The sequence below is a fragment of the Pogoniulus pusillus genome, chromosome 18 (assembly GCF_015220805.1).
Source record: "Pogoniulus pusillus isolate bPogPus1 chromosome 18, bPogPus1.pri, whole genome shotgun sequence".
Classification (NCBI taxonomy): domain Eukaryota; kingdom Metazoa; phylum Chordata; class Aves; order Piciformes; family Lybiidae; genus Pogoniulus; species Pogoniulus pusillus.
In genome coordinates, this window is record NC_087281.1 from 12,889,358 (window position 1) to 12,903,029 (window position 13,672).

Sequence of the window (13,672 nt, forward strand, 5' to 3'; positions counted from 1 at the left end):
CTTTGGTACAGGACATACTGGTCCAAGCCTTTGTTTTCCTCCCACCCTTCCTTACCCCATCAGCAGAAGGGTGGGGCAAGCCAGGACATCTGTTAGGCCTATTAGCCTTCCAGGGCAGTTAGTTCTGTTGGCTTCCAGATACTTGAACTGGTAAATGAAGACGGCTCTGAAAACAGTGAATAAAAAGACGTTTCTTCAGGAGTTAAATCCAGTTTAGAAACTATTATATGGTTATTCATACAATCACAAATGTTTCTCACCACTATCTACAAACCAGCATATATGAGCTTAAACAGAAGGTTTCAATTTCATGTAATATGTACTAACCATCATAGTCAAGCCTAAGAAAGGTGGTGAATGTAATGTGTAATGTAATTCATGAGTACCAAAATCATGATCGTAGAACTGCTTGGTTAATATGTGTGCTGTTTTAAGTGGCAATGCTCTTCCAAAGGCTTAGTGTTTTCACCTAATCTTTGAGTGTAGAAGGCAGACATTTGTCTGAATTCCTGGACCCAAAGGGATTCTTGCTAGCATCCTTTGAAGTCAGGAGTGAATAAAAGCAATGCCAAGGTGAGGTGGCTTCAGAGATTTCTGGTAAATTCAGTGATGTTATGGCTTACCTTTCTGCTGGAGCACGTGGCAAGCAGAACATTCCTTTAGGGCTTTCTCTGAAAGCTTCTGTTCCCTGTGAAAATGTGGTGGTTTGGGTATTACCTGCCTCCCCCCCCACCCCACTTTGGAAGTCATCCAGACTAGTCTCATCCGGCTCTGGAAATTGAATGAAGCTTATTATTTACAGCTTAGCACAATATACAAGCAGATAGTTACAGTATATACAGTTATAGACAGAAATAGACAAGGTAAAAGGTAATACAGAAACACAACAGCCCTCCCAGAAACCTGAGTCCCCAGGAGGGGCTCTTGTACATCTTAACAAGCCTATGAGTGAGGTAGACATCACCATTGTTTCTCTTTCACAGCCTGTGATCTAATCCTTCTCACCAAAACATTCTAGCTAGCTTCAAACTAGCACAGAAAACTAACAGCTTCCTGTCCATTTTTGAGCCTATTATTAATATGCAGGGACAAGTTCCTTCTTACCCTGTCAGCTTAAAGTCTTGAAGAACTCTTGGTCTTGCCACATCTGTATTGGAAGTATAGGTGTTCTGTCAACCAAGTCATCCTTGCCAGTGTGCTACTTTCTTGTCTAGGGGGAAAAAAGGAGATTGTGAAGCATGATTTCATTTTTCTTCATATTTATCTGGATATCTCCTGACTTTTTTTTTTCCTCATGGCTTCTGCAGTTGCCTTGATGTTCATGTAGAGCCCTTAAAGAAAAGTCAGTTATTTTCTTGGGATTTTTAATTGCTTTTATATTCTTTCCAGACAAAGGAAGTGTTCTTATTTCAGATTGTTTTGTTGATTTTTTTTCCCCTGTTTCCTTTTCTCTAAATACATATTAAGTAATTATAAAAGATGTGGACATCTAGAATGTTAACCTGGAATTATGGGACTCAAAGCAATTCCTTTTCTGTACATTTTGAGTAAACATTTGGCATTAGCTCATAATTTTATGATTAAAAATAAGTCTTTCACACTTAGAAAACTCTGTACTGTACTAGTGTCTGACTACTTTTCACTTTGATTTTTGTATCTTTTATTATTTTACTTTATTATAACAGTGGGAGCAATGAATGCTTTTGCTGCCAAAAGAAAAGAGTTGGAGAAGCTGGGGAGGGGGGAAAGCAAGAGGAAGTTTTGTATTCAACGTGAAAGCAGCTTGGGGGTTACTTCAGAAAATTACACTAAACAGTGTGTTCTTTTGGCAACTTATTACTTGGTACTCTTCTTCCCAGTGACTCATGGAGTAAATTGTCACTCTTTGCTCTAGTAGATAATGAAATCACAAGTAATTGTCTGACATTATAAGTGACAATTTAGAGGTTTCTGATACTAACATTTAGACTGATCTGTGTGGTGTCTTGTAAACTGGAGCATGTGGATGACAAAACAGCATGGCTTGAATAGATGCTTGTGTTCTCTGGTCTTGAATCTGCTGGTTATCTCACAATAAGTTCACTGTTAACAGTCCTTTCAAATTAGTGGAATGCTTTGAGGCAGGTGTTTGATAAACAGAATTGCATGGGTTTGCAGTCTACTTAAATATTGGCTCTGACTCTGAAGGCACATTGATTATAATACTGAATTTATTTGTTTGTTGTAAAACTAGAGGCACTTATTTTTTCCTTCACACCAGCTGCCTTACAGCCCTAACAAGTGTAAAAAGGCATTTCTATTATTCTTTCTTGTATTAGGCAATTTACCTTGTTTCATTTGGGTATTAGGAAAGGAAACACTGCAGTCTTTTTGAACAGCATATACAGAGGTGTAAAAACTAGTAATGTGCATGTAAAAGAGCAATTAAGTGTTTCTTTTATTAGAAGAGGATTAGAGCAAACTTCAAAAGTATACTCAAAAGAGTTACAGTATTTGCTTCCTTATTCAAGCTTGCATTAGGACCAGATACTCTTTGCTTCTAACAATGCTTGGAGGTTCAATAGGTCTAATGTTAAAATTTTCTTTAGACTTTTAAGTGAATGTGGCTTTCTTCTGTATGTTGTTTTTGTCCAGTTTGGGAATATATGCAGACAATGAGAACTAGCATATAAAACCCTGATTTATGCTTGTGGAATGCTCAAGAGATTAAATATAATAAATTCATGTCTCTTTCTCTGTAGGGTGCTGGTCAAGACAAACTTGGAATATATGTCAAGTCTGTTGTGAAAGGAGGTGCTGCAGATGTGGTTAGTAATGCTCTTAAACATCAGAAAATCAGAGATAGATCTTTTGGAAATGCTTTTAAATCCATTGTTTACTGGTATGTGTTCTAATTGTTTTGATTTAGACCACATTAGCTTTGATGTCTGAGTTTTCTTCTTTCTCCAATATGTGTTTAGGATGGTCGTCTGGCTGCAGGGGATCAGTTGCTTAGTGTGGATGGCCGAAGTCTGGTGGGCCTATCCCAAGAAAGGTATGGAATGGGTGTTTTTACATGAAGAAAATGCTAGATTAATGATTTATTTAAAAGGTGTGAAGCTTGGGGGGTTTGAGGTCAGGCCTTGTCTTGACATATTGTCTGTGAGTAGCCCAGGTTCAGCGTGGTGTAGTATTTTCTGTATGCGATAGGGGTTATCTATATAGATGAGACTGTTCTACACATTTGGGCTTTGGATTTGAGCAAACATTATTTGTCTTGAATTTTAAATATTTTGGGGTCTGACCTTTATAGAGCATTTGCCTTGTAGATGTTCTCTATTTAATAAGTGTATTTTCTAGTCAGCATTTTCTGATATTTGTTAAAGATATTTTAATTATTAATCAGAAATTTTTTGTCAAAATACTATTAGAATAATTGTAAGAAATCATGATAGTTGAAGTAATAATAAGGAGAACTAAGTAATACATGGCATGATTTAATTGAATTTTGTTTCATCTGCTTTGGTTTCTGTTGCAGGGCAGCAGAACTTATGACTAGGACAGGTTCTGTAGTAACACTGGAAGTAGCAAAACAAGGAGCAATTTACCATGGTCTGGCAACGCTACTTAACCAGCCATCCCCAATGATGCAAAGAGGTAAAAATGCTATTATTAATTATGCTGATAACAGCTGTAGATATCTTAGAACACAGAAATTACTCAGCTCAGGTCCAGTCCGGGATTGGTCCATTTTAATGCTGCTCAGGATTTTAGTCTTTTTTTTAATGATGATGGGATAGAGAGGAGCATGAGATGGGAAAGAAACCCTTTCCATGGTCAGGTTCAGAGACAAGTATTTTTTCTAAGCCTCTTCATAACAAAATGTGGTCTAGATGACTGGATAGAGCTGGGGGATAGGTTGGACTGGATGATCTTGGAGGTCTTTTCCAACCTGGTTGATTCCATGATTTGCAGCATAGTATAGACAAATATTAGCAAAATACTAAATCAGACAATAAACACCTTTGGACAGCAAAGAAGCATTTCTTTTTCTTATAAAAACTTCATCTGTTTTTAAATATTTGGCTTTATGCTAGTCTTGTAACTAGCAACATATTTTAAGTGCTCAGGTCTCCTCATGTGAATTTATTGGATATTTTCCCAGTGTTCTATTTTATCATCCTACTTGAGTGAACTAACAAAAGACATGCTTCAATTATGTAAAATAATATTGTTATGGAAAGACCTTTTCTTACATATAAGGTGGAAGCACAGAGTAGAAAAGAATGGGTTAAAAGAGTAAATCCTTATAATCACACTTTACAGCCCAGATGCCATATGTCTGAGAGTCAACAAGAGACTTTTCAGTAAAGCACATTTGGCTTTTCCAGATACTGTAGTACCTTTTCAAAAGCTCCTTTGAAGCATACAAATCAAAGAAATCCTGTATAGTTAGTTGAAGAGGGAGATTGTATATCTGAAGAAGTAAGGATTTTTAAATCCAGCATTTGCTTTAATGTGAACTCATTATGAGCTATAAATCGAAGGTAGCTCTGGCCTGAAAAAGAATATGGTAGACAATAGCTAACAGGAGTGAAAGGGGGAAAATACATATCCAACTGTTACAGTTTCTGACCGCCGTGGCTCAGGTAAACCCCGACCAAAGAGTGAAGGTTTTGAGCTGTATAACAACTCCACTCAAAGTGGGTCACCTGAGAGCCCTCAGCTGCCGTGGACAGAGTACAGCGAACCAAAGAAGCTGCCAGGGGATGACAGATTAATGAAGAACCGAGCCGATCATCGCTCCAGTCCCAATGTAGCAAGTAAGTAAGATTATCCTTATTTTGGAGGTAGATGCCTCCTCCAGTAGTTTTGGATGCTGTTAAAATCAAAAAGGGGATGATTGCTTTACAAAATGAGTTAAGTTTAAAGTGGCAACGTAGTAGTAACATGTAGAGCAAGTCTCTTGTTAGAACTATTCAAAGGAAAAATGGTATTTATTTTGTGAATGCAATTATTAAGTTGTGTCAATTATTATTAACAGTCATGTAAATGCTTCCTTTAACTTTCCAACAGATCAGCCTCCAAGCCCCGGGGGAAAGAATGCTTATGCATCTGGAACTACCACCAAAATAACCTCAGTCTCTACTGGAAATCTTTGTACAGAGGTCAGAAGTGGCAAGCAAAATGCTGGCTATTAAACTTTCCCTAGTGTCAATGTGTTTGAGTCAAACCAGTGTCTTAACTATTTGAAAATAATTCTGCTGCCTCGTGACTGGGTAGAGGTTTTGCTTTTTACAGCTAATGAAAGATTGAGACAGCTTCAAATGATTTTACTGAGTTTTGTCGATGAAGTTGTCCTTGTGTTGTCGTAGGTTTGTGCAATACTGCATACTTGCTTTCAAACCATAAAAACATGAGTCATAACCACGATTTTATTTGATACTGGACAGCCTTCTGCTCCAGAAAAATTATGCTCTTATGAGCCAAAAGGAAACATTTTGAAAGTGCATGTTTAGAAAAATGATCCATACAGATTTGTGTGCAAAGAAAATTCAACCTTATGCTCTGTCTGCCTTTTTCAGGAACAAACTCTGCCCCCACGACCTGAAGCTTATCCCATCCCAACACAGACCTATACTAGAGAATATTTCACATTCCCAGCTTCAAAGTCCCAGGATCGAATGGGTCCAACTCAAAGTCAGTGGCCAAACTATGAAGAAAAACCACAGGTCCAAGCAGAAAGTAATCATTCAATCAATAGTACAATGCAGGTGAGAAGTAGTTTGAGTACAAGAAAAAAAGCAAAATAACTGCTTGCTTTCCATTCTAAGATGACTGGAGATATTTTTGCAGAACACTCAGCTCTCTATAATCTCTGAGCTGCTTAAGATAAACTGTACATTGGAGTGGAAAACAACTGTACTCCTGCCAAGATTGTCACTGATTGAGAAACCATGCTTTTTTCGTTTGTTTGAGCTTTATTTGGTTTGTTATGGGATGTTGGAGGGTTGGTTTGAGTTGTTTTGTTTTAGTTTTCCTCCTTAGAATTTGTTAGCATGTTCTGCAGACCTGTTACCTAGGATGTTTTAATCCCATTAGAGACAATGAGATGTAGATGATAGCAGCGTTTGTCTTGTGATGATTTGGGTGTTACCTCCCTAAACTTAAAAAGATCACCCAGACTAGACTCAGCTGGCTGAAAATGAAGAAATGAAGCTATATTTACAGATTAGCACAATATATAAGCAGAGGTACACAAATACATATATAGCTGTATACAAAAATATACAAGTTAAAAAGTAATACAGAAACACAACAGCCCTCCCGGAAATCAGAGTCCCCGTGAGAGGCCCCTCGGGCTTCCACCCTCTTTCCACCCCTCTACCTTATCCCAGAGTTTGCCTTACGTGCAAGGTGAGTCTGGAGGATCAGCTAGGGGGTTTAGAAAGCAGAAGGATTAGTTACACAGAAAGCAGGCCAGGGAGAAAAGTACAGACACCAGCTGCAATAGAAAAACACTGCAACTGTGTTATCTACGTTTATGTTCGTGTTTTTATCCATCGCAGCAAGCCTGTGAGTGAAGCAGACATCACCACTATTTCCTTTTCACAGCCCATAATTGAATTTCTCTCACAAGAATATTTCAGCTAGTCTCAAACTAGCACACTTGTAAAATGTTTTGTGATTGTTCTCTAACGTCTAGCAACTAAATCCAGTCATGGGATTATCTCTGGTTGATTAGAGGGAAAAAAAAGATTTAAATACAGAGAGAAACCTTCCCCCCACCCACCCAATTTGTTAATTTGTAATAAAAGCAGGGCCTTACACCAGACTCAGTATGTTTTATTTTTGGAAAAGCAGTGTCAGGTAAATTACCTTAAGATTGTGTCATAGAGTCAAATTCAGGATTGTTTACTCTCATATGTAGTAGCAGCAGACAAACTCAGTAAAAGCTAATTGAATAAAAGCTTAATACCTTGGGGTTTTTTTTAGTCATGGGTTTTTTTGGGGGGGAGGAGGGGTGTTGGTATTTGTTTGGGTTTTATGGTTGTGGGTGAGTTTTGGGATTTTGTTTGTTTTGGTTTGTGGGTTTTTTTTTACAGTATTATCAAATCCTAATTAACAAAACAGGTGTTGTATCCAAAGTAGGATGGTGGTTTTGAAGAGGAGTGCTGCAGATTAAATTACTGTGGAAAATAGCTATGTAAATATTTTGCTGAATTTCCATACTTCTTCATGCTTAATGACTTCATCTCACACAATCTTAGCTGCATTGTTAAAGACTAGGCACTCTGTCGATGGTGGGACAGGGCAAGGCTAGCACCTCCAGAGAGTGGTTCCTACCCATTTGTCTTAATGGAATCAATTTGCTGCCTGGACATGCATTTCTCTCCTGCTTAAGACAAGCTTAAGTGAGTAGCTTTGAGGTGGTTAAAACTGATGAGGTGAATTCCATCTGTTAAAGTTGTTGGCAAATGCTTATTTGAGCTGCTGTCTTCAGACTGAACGCAATGCAGAAAAACATTTTCATCAAGTGAACTGCTAGAAGCCTCCTTAAAATCACTGAAAGTGTACACTTCTCCCCTCCATAAAGTAGCTAAGTTGAAAATAAGAGGAAAGGAAACTACTTCTAAAAAGTTATCCTTTTAACCTTTGCAGTGAGAGCTGGGCTTGCAAGAAAGCTGCCATGAGCTACACACTGCCGTAAAATGCCTGTTTTCTGTTCTGAGGGCATTAGCAAACTGTTTGGCTAGGTGCATCTTTACAGCAAATCAAACACAAATAGCTGTGTGTTCAGCTCTGCTGGACTAATAGAGCAGAAAAAATACACTTGTTCATCTCAAAGAAGGCATTCTTTAGAGGTCATGGTTGAGGTCATTGATGGAGGAAAAAGAAAAGGAGTTTGCTTTGTGCCTCTCCTCTCAGTTGTTGATAATTGGAACATGGTTTGTTCAGAGTGTAGTGGTTCCTAACATACAAAGTATGAATATTTGCCTCAAGAAAATCATTAGCAGATTAGGTAAGCCTAATGTACATAATCCAGTATTTCTTTACAGGAGCTGTGCAATGCAGTGAGACCCTGAGTTAGTATAGAAAAAGACTTTGTGTTTAAGGCATTAAAAAAGTGACAGAAGCACAATAATACACCCATGTGCCAGAGCAGGTGGAATTAGACCTGACTGCCTAGATTCCCTACCCCTGAATAGTGCTGTATTAATGAGAGCTTCCCTTGGGTCATCTTGCTTGTTAATGGAGGAGAGTGGGCAGAGGCTTCCCTGTGTTTCAGCAGCCTTTCTGTTTGCCTTCCCATTAGGAAAAATGTTCAGTCAAGCCAGATGAAGGCTGAATGGCAGAGCTGGTATGACTGAGCTGCCAGAACTCTTGTGCTTACATGTTGGAGAGGAGGTGTCAGGGATTGTCCTGAGAAATTATGCAAGCTGGGGAAGTTTTCAGCTTAAGCTCCTTTTTGCACTTGTCTTTCCTTTCAGTCCAGGTTTCCAGACATTTCAGAGGTTGCAAAGTCTTCTGTGAGTTGAAGGAGCTGAAAGGTTTGAGAAGAATATTCTGTTGATGGTTGTGGGAAACTAATGGGCAGGGAAATGCAGAAATTCACTACAAGTAATTACCTTCAGAAATAAGAATGTGAATTGTGAGCCATTTCAATGGCAGTGTTTTAATACAGATGCTGTGGTTTTATTTTTTCCAGCGTGTGGCTCGTTCCCAGGAAGAACTCAGAGATAAAGTTTTCCAACCAGACAGGAGTCGTTTGGAAGTAGTTATACGGAAGGATGTAGAGTACATTGATCGCAAGTCAGACAGTGACCAGTGGATTAATTCATCTGTGGATTCTAGCACATCTAGCCAAGAACACCTGAACCATTCATCCAAACCAGTCTCACCTGGTTCTTGCTTAACTAAAAGTGGACCAGGCCGTTGGAAAACTCCAGCTGCAAACCAGCCAACTCCGGTAGCCATTTCTCAGCCCATCAGAACAGATCTTCCCCCTCCACCACCGCCTCCTCCAGTGCATTATGCAGCTGAATTTGATGAACTACAAATGGATTTGCCTCTGCCTCCCCCTCCTCCTCCAAATCAGATAGGAGCACAAGCATCTTCCCAGGCAGCTGCTGCTGAGCGTAAAAAAAGAGAAGAGCATCAGCGGTGGTATGAAAAGGAGAAGGCACGTTTGGAAGAAGAAAGAGAAAGGAAACGTCGTGAGCAGGAGAGAAAACTGGGCCAAATGCGCTCTCAGCCATTGATTCCCCCTCAGCCTGTGCTTCCCCCTGCTCCTCTTCAGCAAGTGAAATCAGAAAAGCCTTCAACTTTGCAGAGGTCTCAAGAAACCGTCATTCGAGAATTGCAGCCCCAACAGCAGCCTCGGACTATTGAGCGGAGAGATCTACAGTACATTACAATCAGCAAGGAAGAACTGTCCTCTAGTGATAGCTTGTCTCCAGATCCCTGGAAACGAGATGCTAAGGAGAAACTGGAGAAGCAGCAACAGATGCACATTGTGGACATGCTGAGCAAAGAGATTCAGGAGCTCCAGAACAAGCCTGATCGTACAGCAGAAGAAAATGACCGCCTCCGCAAACTCATGCTTGAGTGGCAGTTCCAAAAGCGTCTTCAAGAATCAAAGCAAAAGGATGAAGATGATGATGAAGAGGAGGATGATGATGTGGATACTATGCTCATCATGCAGCGACTGGAGGCAGAAAGAAGAGCAAGGGTAAAAGTGGATAATCTTTCCTAGAAAGAAGTATTGTTAATACCTATCCTGGTGGGTTCTCTGGCTTTGTCCTAGTATTTTGATGTTCTGATAGAGTAAAGGAGGATTCAATACCTTGAATTTTACTTCTTCTAACTTACAGTGGCTTCATCATTTAAGAGATGTGTTATGAAGGTATCTTAGGTACCTGTTAGAGAATCCAAAGAGAATTTGTTGAACTTACTCTTGTGAGGAGAGAAATTTACTTTGGATAAAGGAATTTTGCCATGAACCTGGAGTAGTATTAGAAGGTTCAATAGGGCAGGAGTATGCTTACAGGAAGATAAGCACAAACATTGGAAGTTATGAAAGTATCTAGAAGAATCAGGAACAAAATAATGTGATTTTGTTACTTTCTCTCCAATATAGTTATCCTTTAAAAAGTTTTTATTTATGATCTTGCATATGAATACAGCTGCTGAGAGCATGCTGTTTCCAGGGAACAGCAAACTGAACTGAGATTACACCTTGCTAATCTGCTTCCAAATAAAGCTGCTAACTCTGTCTTTACCCCCACCTCAGTGGTGACCCCAGCAGCACGGAGAAGGAAGCATTAGGTTGAGCCATGTGGTTTTGGATGTTATAACAACTACACCTTGTCTCCAGCTCATACATTGCCTGGATTTTCCATGGTGTCCAGTTTAATCCGTGTCTGACAAGGTTTGCTTACCTTAGCTTCTTCAATTCTGTGAAAAAGCTCATAATATTTTCAGACAGCTGAATAGTATGGTGAAGTTTTTATCACTTTGCTGGTGGCTGCTGTCTTTCAGAATCTATTAAATCTGTTGTTACTAAGAAAGGATTTCTATAAGAAAACTTGTTTTCTGAATAATAGCACAGATACCAAAGTTACACACCAATAGGCTTAAAAACTAGCTCTGTAATATGCTGAATGTTTATCTTGAAAAACTGACTTAATTCTGTGATAAGCAATTTTTAGATCTTGAGAAATGTTTGGATATGTTTATTTTGACATTCAGAAATAGCTATTGGCTTGAGTGGTACCTGAGTTTCAGGATGGGTTTGGCAGCTTGGTTTCTTGCACTCACTCTTCTCATATTTGCTGCACTCTGCATTGCTTTCCTTCTCTTGTGGCTAACCTTATTGCTGTGTAAAACAACAGATACCTGAGACTTGGAAACTGAAGAAAGGAAAAGCTAAATATATCTTCAGCAAACAGGTTATGTTAAAGCCCAACATCACTAACATGTAATTTGTAGCATGTAGGCAGTTACCTATGGCCATTAAAAAATCCATGTAAAACTGCCATGTTAACAATGCCTTTCAAATTTGGCTTGTAGCAAGGCTGAAAAAAGCCATGTGTTGCTAATAGAAGTCCAGTTGTTCTGCATAACATTGTATCAGTCTTCTTTGCAAGTGCTGGATTTAAACATTATTTGTGCACAAAGTTCTTCCAGCATTGCAGAACATTTTGAAACTGAAAAATAACAGTGGTCCAACTGAAGTTTGCTCTTTGGTTACATTTCACTGTTAGAGTTCTACTAGAGTAGAACTAAGTAACATCTCTGGATTATTACTGGGCTTTTGAATGAGTCAAACCAACGCAAATAAAAATTTCAGATTGATTGGTTCCTGTGTTTCAGAATTTTGTCAATTCAGTTCCTCATTCTACAGCACCTAACTTAACAAAATGTTTTTGAAATAGTACAAGTCTAACCTATCTTTATTTTCACTGCATCTTTCTTTTTTTCCCCTTTCTTACTACCTGCAGCAGACTGCTGTGCCAGCAATCTCTGTTCTAGATTTGGTATGTTTGTTTCTTTCTCTTCAATATAACTTCTCTGATTTCAATTTCTTGTATTAATAACCACTCTGTATGCATTTGGATAATGATTTGGCATCTTCAGGTGTTCAAAAATTACTGCAATACAATAAGCAGTAAGTCAACTGTAAGCGTGTATCTGAATGTTTCCAGATGTGGTTACACCTTTCCCTATATGCTTCCTTTTAGATGTGTTCTGCTTGCAGGCTTGATTTGTTTGTTTTAGCAGAAGTCTGGTATAAACCATGTATTTGATGTTTTGTGCAGTCAAGTTTCTAAAATCTTACTAATAACTTTGAGTGAACAGGCTGTGAGGTAAGATTTACTCCCTTCCCCACCCTTGCAGGTTTTAGAAGAGCTATAGCAACATCATTCCTTTCCAATTTGAGTGAAATTGTCCTGAGAGCATAATAATACAGCATACACATGATGAAATCCTGTTGTTTGCAGGTGTTGCAATTTTCCCATTAAAGTAAAAATGGATTATAAACTTGAGTTACTCTGAACTAGTATTTACAAGTAGGTCATGGAAACATGCAGTAACTAAACTACCACATAATTTCCCTTTCGAGTGGTTAATACTGTTCTCCTGCGTATAAAACATGACAGCTTTCAAATTGAAGCAGTAATTGCTATGACTCCCAGTAATTCTGTATTTTATTGCTCTCATTGGAAATGAGTACGTGGAGATAGAGTTCTGTGGTCTTCTAGAGAAGAAATACATCTCCTTCGAAGTTTTTTTTCTCTATAGATACTAGAACAATTTGAAAGAAAATGAATGCTTATAAGTCCTGGTAGTATACTTACTTAATCAGTGCTGCTGGAAAAAAATCAGCATGTCTTGTTAAAATAGGGGTTTGGATATTCAGCACTGCTTTGTTTAAAACACAGAATCACCTCTTAAAATGTGTACTTCTAATAACTTAGTTTGTCTGAGGTGTTTGGTTTTGTAGCTGTGTGGTACATGAGTGTTAAGCAACTGACAACAGTGAAACAGGTTTAACATGTCAGCTTTCTGAACTAATGGGCAAGTCAGGAGTCAGACTTCTCAGACTTAGTATCTTTCAATATTTTTTCTTACTCCTGTTATGTGTGAGCTTATGCTTTGGTCCCCATAGCTGCACCTGAGTGAATAAAATACTTTGCCAAGTGGGATGTAAACTTCTGGACCTTTCTGTGTGACAGGAGGCTGTGAAGGCAGGCAGTATCATCAGCTTTAAAAATGGAGCAAATTCATAGGCATCATGTCTGTAAACAGCTGCTGAAAGGATTACACAAGGCCATACTAGCTGACATTTCTAGTGCCATGCCAAATGCCAGTTAATAGTAGAAGAAGTGGCTAGGCTCATGTGCAGCTCTTCTTGCTAAAATCAAAGACAGAATACCTTGTTAGATGGATTCATGGCCTGAGTCAGTTGAAGGTCTATTATGTTCATAAATTCAGCTTTAAAAACAAAAGTGCAGGGTGGTGGTGTTAAGTTCCCTGGACCACTAACAGATCTGACTGGCCCAGCATTAGCCAGGTCATAAGCAGGTATAAATTTGAAGTTCTCCTGGAATGTTTTCTGTGTCTTCTAAAGCACTGAAAGCAGTGCTTGGAGAAACTGCTTTTGTCTGGAACCTGAGACTTCTAGATGTATGCCAGTTCTGTGAATGTGTTACCATTTCTGCTACAGGTTAGCCATTAGCTTAGATGTGAGGTGACCTTTTTTACCCTCCTAGGTAAGAATAGTGCTGCAAGTGTATGTCAATAGGACAGAGTTGTGCACCTAAGTGAACTGTCGGTAGTTTGCAGCAGAGCTGGGACAAGGCAGAGTGTGTAGTACTTGGCTGTTTCACTCTGTTATAGCTGGGAGAATGTTCTTCTACATTACTCTAGCTGCTGTTCTACTTGCTACAATATAAATGTGCTGCTTTAGAGACACCTTGGAAGGACACAAAATCACGTGGAATTGTGCCTCTTAAACTGAAGAAAACTAACAGGAATAGAGAAGTATCAAACTGAATACTCAACCTCAGAATTTCATAGCCCTTTTAATAGAAATGGGATGAAATTGATTTTGTTCTTTAGCTTCCATGCTAAAAAATGATGGGGTTTAACATTTCACATGAGAGGTCTTTTCATTGCTATTATTCTG

At 38.8% G+C, this 13,672-nt stretch overlaps 1 protein-coding gene across 22 annotated transcripts in view; it reads left to right on the forward strand.

Annotated features, from left to right (window-relative positions):
- Positions 1–13,672, forward strand: part of AFDN (afadin, adherens junction formation factor) — a 129,455-nt gene that overhangs the window by 103,029 nt on the left and 12,754 nt on the right. For 11 of the 22 annotated variants that reach the window (XM_064158428.1, XM_064158440.1, XM_064158430.1 and 8 more), the window contains 7 exons: positions 2,742–2,807; positions 2,961–3,034; positions 3,518–3,636; positions 4,608–4,802; positions 5,056–5,147; positions 5,565–5,753; positions 8,690–9,712. In XM_064158428.1, coding sequence (XP_064014498.1) covers positions 2,742–2,807; positions 2,961–3,034; positions 3,518–3,636; positions 4,608–4,802; positions 5,056–5,147; positions 5,565–5,753; positions 8,690–9,712 — 1,758 coding nt within the window. Of the gene's footprint in view, positions 1–2,741; positions 2,808–2,960; positions 3,035–3,517; positions 3,637–4,607; positions 4,803–5,055; positions 5,148–5,564; positions 5,754–8,689; positions 9,713–11,483; positions 11,520–13,672 lie in introns of all 22 variants that reach the window. The other 11 variants (XR_010305559.1, XM_064158420.1, XM_064158423.1 and 8 more) reach the window with 3 other exon arrangements.